The sequence below is a fragment of the Thunnus thynnus genome, chromosome 24, assembly GCF_963924715.1.
Source record: "Thunnus thynnus chromosome 24, fThuThy2.1, whole genome shotgun sequence".
Taxonomy (NCBI): Eukaryota; Metazoa; Chordata; class Actinopteri; order Scombriformes; family Scombridae; genus Thunnus; species Thunnus thynnus.
In genome coordinates, this window is record NC_089540.1 from 4747674 (window position 1) to 4756878 (window position 9205).

The 9205-nt window shown below is 40.6% G+C and overlaps 1 protein-coding gene across 1 annotated transcript; it reads left to right on the top strand.

Annotated features, from left to right (window-relative positions):
• Nucleotides 1-1215: 1215 nt before the first annotated feature.
• On the top strand, nucleotides 1216-8849 carry lig4 (ligase IV, DNA, ATP-dependent). Its single transcript, XM_067583126.1, has 3 exons — nucleotides 1216-1347; nucleotides 3074-5144; nucleotides 5482-8849. The coding sequence occupies exons 2-3, from the start codon at nucleotides 3082-3084 to the stop codon at nucleotides 6149-6151; spliced, it is 2733 nt and encodes a 910-aa protein (XP_067439227.1). The 5' UTR covers nucleotides 1216-1347; nucleotides 3074-3081; the 3' UTR covers nucleotides 6152-8849.
• Nucleotides 8850-9205: the final 356 nt, after the last annotated feature.

The following is a 9205-nucleotide window of genomic DNA, read 5'->3' on the forward strand; positions in this document are numbered from 1 at the left end:
TGCATATAACAGTGGCTGGGTAGCACTCAGCAATTCATTTTTTGTTAATGCACTGAAACCAATTTGCAAGTGTGCATCAAGGTGTCTCCTGCAATAAAAACCTGGTTTTACTGGCAGCAAAGAGTAATAGTGGAAGACTGATAAGATGTCATTATTAGGATCATTAACTTTTGTACTAAATGTTCTCCACTGTCCCCTAATACATATTTCCTTCTTCTTAATTACTGCTATGTTTTGGTTGATTCTGGTGATTTGTTTGATATGCAAGAGCCAGATTTTGCCATACCAAATTACACTTTTTGCTTTCTCAGGGTTACAGACCATGTTTTATAGCACTATATGAGTCAAACTACACCTGAAACTCAATTCTTTAACAGTCTCCCATTCACATGTTCTGCATGTGAGAGGAAACTGGAGAAATCGGACAAAGCCCATGCGAAGAAAGGGAGACCATGCAAACTCCACACAGAGGACCGAGACCTGAAACCAGTCCTGTTTACTCCCTAAAATAAGAGGAGATAATATACAGTACGAGTTTTTTTTTTATCCTACAGTATTTGCCTGTTATAAATAGATAAAATCCTTGGAAATATCTTCAAAATGTTCCAGTTTATGGCTTATCGTCATAATCATCATCACTGTCATAATTATTGTCAGTGTTGCTGACATTAATGACTGACCAGTAAGTGATAATACTACCTGCAACCTGAGGACTCTTCATTGTACTGAAGAGAAACACCTTTTTGTGGTCAACAAGTAAACATTCCTATCTTTTACTACCAGTTTACTATTGACTGGCTTCAGGCCCGTGATGGTAAACAAGCTTACACACTGCACCTCCTCAGCTCTGCAGCGTCTCAGCACCACCCTCTGCTGGTGAATAAAAGAACAAAGACATTATTTTTTCTAGATTTTAATCTGACATTAAATCATAAAATGTTCACCTTTTTTTTTTTTTTTTTTTTACATTAAATTAGACATTTAAAATACAAATAGATTATACAAAATGCAGCACAGTGGGTATTAAACATAATGCACTTACAACAGGGCACAATGCTTGTGTTGAATTAGTCTAAATAAGACATTTCAGATCAAATATACAAAAAGGGACGTTTTCAAAGTGTGAAATTTGAGCTTCACAAGACTTCAATTTAGTTAGTACATGTTAACGTTTTATAACATAAATCAACATTGTAGGGGAACAAATGTTCCGCTCTTGTTTCCAGGGGAACGTTTTCAAAAGAGGTCCCTACTCTGTGTACAAGGAAGTATCCAATATGTAGCTTGCCATGAGACATCTGACATTATCTAGCTGATTTTTGGAAGATAAAAACACCAAATTAGCAGGTAAATCTGGTGAATTTCACTATTCTGCTAACATGTGTCGCCACTGCTCCTCAAACCGCTGGAGGAAAACACTTCCTGCTTCAAAATGAACGCGCTGTCAACGTTTTTTGTTTTGCTGAATATCAGAATATCATATCAAACTGCTTTTTAATCATAAAAAGAAACTTAAATATTGTTCTGTTTGTCGGCAAAGGACTGTAACATACGTCATCGGACATGCCTGGGCATTAGTTTTCTTTCTGACAGCAGTAAATCATGTAAAAACAGTACATTTAAACTTATGATTGCTACATTTTTAAAAGTTTACTTTAGTAGCTGTTACTAAATTAAATACTTACTGTCATGGTTAGACAGGTTTCATTCTTGTTTTTGTTTTTTTTAACTTTTCTTTTAACAGTTAAATATTGTTCTGTTTGTCGACAAAGGACTGTAACATACGTCATCGGACATGCCTGGGCATTAGTTTTCTGTCTGACAGCAGTAAATCATGTAAACCCCCACGCCCCCCTCCCTTCCCACATGATGTGAGACATGTCAGGATTTGTTGAAGTTTGACCTCTGTTGACCAATAATCTGCAGCTGAAGTGGAATAGTAAGAATTATTGAGAATCAGTGTGAATTAGAAACATTTTATTACATTTGTAAATTACAGTCACAATAGATATATTGACAAAATATTATCATAATATCATGCTCTAGTGCAAAATTTCAAATGAAAACATTTTATTTTCTCATTACTTCCATTGGGGTTGGAAAGTATGCATTTCCAAACACAAGTCGTTTTGATTAATTGATCAATAATTTAATCTAAAAAATGTCAGAAAGTAATGAAAAATGTCCATCACAATTTCCCAGAGCCAAAGGTGATTTTCAAATAACTTGTTTTGTCTAGCCAACAGTTCAAAACCCAAAGATATTCAGTTTATAATAATATTAAACAGAAAAAACAGCAAATCTTTTTTGAGAAAGTGGAATCAGCTCATTTTTAGGATTTCGTCTTGAAAAATTACCTAATCAAACTTGCTTTGTCAGTGTTCTATCAATCGATGTAATGACTAAGCCCTAAACGTTTCAGCCGTAGTATAATGTATTTAGATTATTTTTCTAATCTAATGTATCAACTAGGGCTGGCATTAATGACTGTGTTCATGTCAATTTATTTGCAGATTATTTTCTCATTAAATTGTTTGGTCCATACAATGTCAAAAAATAGTAAAAAATGTCCCTCCCAGTTTCCCAGAGTGACAGCTTCAAATGTCATATCTATGATTTGTTTGCTTGGTCTGAATCAGTTGAGTGTTGGTGAACTTTGTGTGTTTTCCCCTTGGGTTGGTTTCTTTGCACACAGAGAAAAATCCAAGCGAGCGAAAATGCATCGCTACAAGCCATGTGAGAATGTTCACTTCACTCATTGGTCAGATGTGTCTGGGGCGGGAGAAAGAACGTAAATACACGAACGAACTAGAGTTTGATTTAACCAGACTAAAAAGTGCAGGTGTGACAACACCCTAAAACTCAGAGATAGTCTGTTTACAATGATAAAAAAGGGAAAGATATCAAATCGTCACATTGTGGAAGCTTAAATTAGGGAATATTTGATGTTTTTTTCTTTAAATGATTATATTTTGATGCATTTTGATTAATTAATTTGAAAGAATGAACTATATTCTAACCACAAAGAAATTGTTGATCCACCAATGATTTTTATCTTTGACATATATTACAGATTTCACAATGGAGGGAACTTCCAAAAGTGATGCTGCTGGTCAGCTTTCTGTTGCTGCTCAAGTTCCCTTCCTTCACCTGTGTATCACTTTAGAGAAAATCCAGAAGTCGAAACTCCGTCCAGATAAATCCAAGATCCTTGGTGATTTCATTGAATCGTGGAGGAAGTTTCATTCTGCCCTCCACAAAGATAACCCCAAAACGACAGACTCTTTCTATCCAGCTATGCGCCTCATAGTTCCCCCTTTTGAACGAGAGCGTATGGCGTATGGCATCAAAGAGAACATGTTAGCTAAACTCTACATCGATGTATTAGGTCTCCCAAAGAATGGCCCAGAAGCCAATAAACTGTTGAACTACCGAGCTCCAACCGCATCCCAAGGAGAAGCTGGAGACTTTGCCGGCATGGCATACTTTGTGCTGAAGAAACGGTGCACCAGCCAGGGAAACCTCAGCATCAAAGAAGTCAATGACTTTCTGGATTCAGTTGCCATCAACAACGCTAGCAAACAGAAAGATCTTGTGAAAAAGAGTCTGCTGCATCTCATCACGCACAGCTCGGCTCTTGAGCAAAAATGGCTCATCAGAATGATTCTGAAGGACATGAAGCTAGGGGTCAGCAAAGAAACTGTTCTCCAAGTCTTCCATCCTGATGCTGCTGAGCTCTACAATGTGAACACAGACTTAAACAAGGTGTGCCAGCAGCTCCACAAAACCTCAGTGTCTTTGAGTGAAGTCTCTATTGAACTCTTCTCTGCCTTCAAGCCCATGTTGGCAGCTATTGCTAACATCCGCAATGTGGAGAAACAGATGGGCAATAGCCCTTTTTACATTCAAACCAAGCTTGATGGGGAGCGTATACAACTGCATAAAGATGGAGACGTGTACAAGTACTTTAGCCGAAATGCTTTTGATTACACACAGCAGTTTGGAGGATCCCCGCTGGAGGGTTCACTCACACCTTACATCCACAATGTTTTTAAAAGCCACGTTGTGAACTGCATCCTTGACGGAGAGATGATGGCATACAACCCAACCGCCGAGACCTTCATGCAGAAAGGGAGCAAATTTGACATCAAGAGGCTGATGGACGACTCTGAGTTACAGACATGCTTCTGCGTGTTTGACGTGCTGTTAGTCAATGGCCAAAAGCTTGGCAAGGAACCGCTGCAGAAGCGTTACGAGACAATGCAGACAGTTTTCACCCCAGTTAAGGGAAGGATGCACCTGGTGCCAAAGACAGATGCCAGAACCATGCAGGAAGTGGTGAATGCCCTCAATGACGCCATAGACAACAGGGAGGAGGGGATCATGGTGAAGGATCCTTTATCCATCTACAAACCTGACAAGCGGGGGGAGGGATGGCTGAAAATAAAGCCGGAATATATGGATGGCTTGATGGATGAGCTTGACCTGCTGATTGTTGGTGGCTACTGGGGGAAAGGCAGACGGGGTGGTATGATGTCCCATTTCTTATGTGGCATTGCCGAAGCTCCAAAGCCTGGTGAGAAACCCTCGGTTTTCCACACATTCTGCCGCATTGGCTCCGGCTACACCATGAAGGAGTTGTACGACCTTGGCTTGAAGTTAGCCAAGCACTGGAAGGTCTACCGAAGAAATGACCCACCAGCATCCATCCTGTGTGGAACAGAGAAGCCAGAAGTCTACATTGAACCCTGCAACTCAGTCATCATTCAGGTCAAGGCGGCAGAGATAGTCGGAAGCGACATGTATAAAACCAACTGCACCCTCCGCTTCCCCAGGATTGAGAAGATCCGTGACGACAAGGAGTGGTACCAGTGCATGACTCTGGCAGAGCTGGATCAATTTCGCAGCAAAGCATCGGGAAAACTTGCCTCACGGCACCTTCACATCGACAACGACGAACCACAAAAGAAGAAGCGCAAGCTGGCAGCCAAACCCAAGAAGGTGATTGGGCTCATTGACCACTTTAAGCCCCAGGACCTCTCTGGGGTTACCAAGGAGACTGATATGTTCGAGGATGTGGAGTTCTGCATCCTGAATGGGACTGAGGATCACCCCAAGGCTGAGCTGGAAAAAGGCGTGGCCAGGTAAATCTGTCAATAAAGTCCCATGTTGAAAATGTTTAGCTAGATAGTGTTGTAGTAAAGTTGGAATAGTTGCTTCTTGTTTTAGTTCACCAGCTAGCTTTGTCTGCTGTTAGTGACTGTTAGTGCTGGGCAGGTAGTGAGCAGTGAGTTTATTAGAGCTTTTTTTTCTGAAAACAGTGAGACTGTATCAAAACAGTAACGTTAAAAACAATGAGCTGAAAGTCGCTAATTTACTCTGTAGATCTGAGTGTAACTGCAAAGTTTGTAGTCATGCGACCCTTTGTTAATAAAGTATCCTATCACAAATAACTGATTACTGATGTTATCTTTATTTTAGGTGTGGGGGTATCGTGGTTCAAAATCCTGGACGGGACACCTACTGCGTGATCGCCGGAATAGAGAACATGCGTGTGAAAAACCTGATTTCGTCCAACCAGCACGACGTGGTGTGGGCCGCCTGGCTGCTGGAGTGCCTTGACCAGAAGCAAGTGGTCCCATGGCAACCCTGCCACATGATCCACATGTCGCCCTCCACCAGGGAGCACTTTGCCAAGGAGTATGACAGCTACGGAGACAGCTACTTTGTGGACACAGATGAGCAGCAGCTGCGTGAAGTGTTCAGCCGCATCAGCAGTGCTGACACATCGGCAGCCGTGAACGTTGGCCAGGTGGAGGAGCGATATGGCTGGGATGATCTTCCCACCAGCATGTTCAGACCCTTCAAGGTTTACATGGACAGCTACGCTGACATAAGAGACCCTAAAAGCGCCCTACCTGCCACCTGTTTGGACATCAGGGCACTAGAGTTTCGTTACCATGGAGGAAAGGTGGTGCAGAAGTTGGAGGAAGGAGTGTCCCATGTCGTTATGGCAGAGGAAACAAGACTTCTAGATTTGAGGACTCTGAGGCGCAGCTTTAGGAAGAAGTTTAAGATTGTAAGAGACTCGTGGGTGACTGATTCAATCAAAGCAGGGTATCTGATGAATGACAATGACTACTTAGTTTGAGTCTTTTGGTGATTTTCATAGGATTTCAGTTGACACTAAAGAAAAATCATTTTTATCTCGCATTTTAATTAGTTCCCAATAAGATTAGTAATTAAGTAAAAGTTGAAGAATAAAAACTCCATAAACAGTCAAAATCACCATTGAGTGTGAGATAAGAGGTTTGATTGAAGCTACACTATATTATATTGGGGACGTCACTTTCTCTGGGATTTCATGCAGACTTTATTACTTTTGTTTGTTATGTTCTTAATGAGTGATTAGGGCTGCTTGTTATTAGTTTTAAATGAATAGACCAATGTAATGGACTAATATAAGTGAGTGAACACTGGGGAGTATTCCATGACTGTGATCTAAACTAGGCCCCTTCTTAATTTTTCATTTAAAGGGTTTTTAGTGTTGCACTTAAAAATAAAGGTGGGGAGATTTTAAAAAAAAAAAGGTGGTGAAAATTGGAGCAGCAAAGAAGTTTTAGTCCATAGTATGAGTCAAACTCCAAAAACACTAAATCCTACATTTCCCATAATGAAACTGGATAGCGTCTTTCATAAGACCCTCATTTCCTTCTAAATGCCAATTTCTTTTAAACCCAATACATTCTTATAGATGATGAATCTCAAGCCCAATCCAAGATAACCCTGGTGGCATCACTATGACATCATCAGGGGTCGTTTTTTCAAACTGGAGCATTCCTTCTAGAGCCATAAAAGACATTATACATGTGTTTTCTCAGGCTTAGTACTTCTTGTGATGAGTGAAATAAACTTCATGTGTAAAATTGGAGTGCCCCTTTAATGTAAGAAAACAATGGGAGTGGTTCAATGAGTCTTGAACAGTTCACTCTCTTTTTGTTATCTGTGCCTTTGTGCTTTTATTTATTTTTTACGTACAGTGTGTAGGATTTAGTGGCATCTAGCCGTGAGGGTGCAGATTGCAACCAAATGAATACACCTCCCGTCACCATCCTCTTCCAAGCGTTAAATAAATTTGTTGGATAAACATGTTGGATTGGTTTAAAATACAGGAATGACTGTTGTCCAAATGTGTTTTTAAAATTGGTAATTAAAGCTGGAGTGTGGGATTTTTGTCTCCCCCTTGTGGAGTAATTACAAAAACACTGTTGACACATGCTTACATCATAGGCTCCACTGTAGCCTACTCCATTGTTACTGTTGTAGCTGTAAAATGGTGGATAAATTGTTTTAAGCGTCACATAACCCCTATGAAATGACTCATTTCACTATCAGAATTTGATCCATTCAGTCTGGAAGAGCAACATTTGGAAGAGCCGCACGATTAAATTATTTTATCCCCATTCAAGTTAGCAAAGGGCTAACCAGAAGATAGCCTACTCTTTCAGCGGAAGTCTCTGGTGCACATGCTCTGCATTCATCCAGCCAGCACGGAACATCAAATCCAACACCAGATTTAAAAACTCCGGTATCCTGTGAAATACAGAGATATATGTAGCGATGATAGGCTTAACCAGCATTGTGTGAACTTGTTTGGCAAAAGCTTGAATGTAACGGACGTTCATCTATATGTAAAAGTCCCGCACTGCAGGTTTAACTTAAAGGGAGCGTCTGTATGAATTGATGGCCTTTGCCTCAGCTCTTCAGCGTGTACTCAGCTGGCAGAGAGAGACCGGGGGACACCACAGGTGTACGTTAAAACCGGTTCAGCTCAAGGCCTTCCAACAAAGATGTCGCCATGTTTTCCTGTCTTGAAAAATGTCACCAATGTGCCTTGGGACTCATTGATATGTTATAACCTTCATTACCGTCGCCCCTAGGGTGCAGGTAGCTGCCTGTGGTGTCCTGGGCATTGTTGTGTGTAAATGCCGCATGAATACATTTTGAAAGTAAAAGTGATAAGGCACCTGTTCCTAATCATATACAGTTAATAATGGCTCTCATTGACCTGTTGCAGAGTTCCCTGTAGGGTTTGTGGGTTTTAATCTTTGTTTTTTTAATCTTTGTTAAACAGTTTCAAGTAAAATTCTACCTTTAATACGTTCTTTGCATTGTTTTAGATGATGAGTTATATCACTTTTGCTAAAAACAACACAAAATGTCACATTGTTGAGAGAAAAATGGTCTTCATTGCTGGTTAAAAACTATATTGTGCCGCAGTAAGCACTCTGTAACCCGTCGCCCACTCTGGACTATTTCCAGGTGATGCGGAGTGAGTGTTTGATTGACGGGCTTTAATTAGAGGTACTCAACCAGTGCTTATTCCTGTGTGGCTTTGTGCGTGTAGTGCATTGTGTTTCTGCAGCACAACAAACTGTAGGTCTTTAAATGTCCAACTGCTGGTCCTCGGAAAGGAATCCACAGCTGAAGACTGGAAAGGAGCAGATTACCAGTCTGTGAAGACGGCCTGCTGAAAGCTAGCATGTCCTACTGGGATAAATGCTCTAATTAGGCTGACCATAACTGTTGGAGAGATGGTGGAGCATGCTGGACATCAGCAGAAACAAATGGTTTGAAAGCGGCCCCTAGACAGAATATCACATCGTTCCCCAACTCTGGCTTATCTAGCCCTCAATTACAGTGTCAAGCACATTTTCAGAAGCCTCCACTTGCCTCACAGAGAAACATTTTTAAGAGGAAATCAGATTGCCCTTTCCAAGACTTTTTTTCACAGTGGAGGACATGGGCCACTGGTGACAACTCAAACTATCTGACTGGATGAAGTACAAGCAGGTAAATACAAACTCTGATATCTGGAATAAAAAACGAGGAGCAATACATAACAAGTGGCTTGAGTAATAATACCATCGAACTATAGCTACATAAAAACAGGGATAAGAGGCTAAAACCATGTTTAATGCTTGTGACCCCTAAAAGAAATACAGTACTGTGCAAAAGTTTTAGGCACTAAAAGTAAAGTGAGAATGCTTAAAAAAATATTGCTATAAAGATTGACTCTATGATGTTGAGATCAGGGCTCTGTGGGGGCCATACCATACCATCTGTTGCAGGACTCATCATTCTTCTTGTCGCTGAAAATAGTTCTTTATGACTCTAGCTGTATGCTTGGGGTCATTGTCATGTC

Excerpts from the sequence above, each read along its gene's own strand:
- lig4 (XM_067583126.1), top strand. The coding sequence starts at position 3,082 with ATGGAGGGAACTTCCAAAAGTGATGCTGCTGGTCAGCTTTCTGTTGCT. Across the intron at positions 5,145-5,481 it reads CTGGAAAAAGGCGTGGCCAG|GTGTGGGGGTATCGTGGTTC; the intron begins GTAAATCTGTCA and ends TCTTTATTTTAG.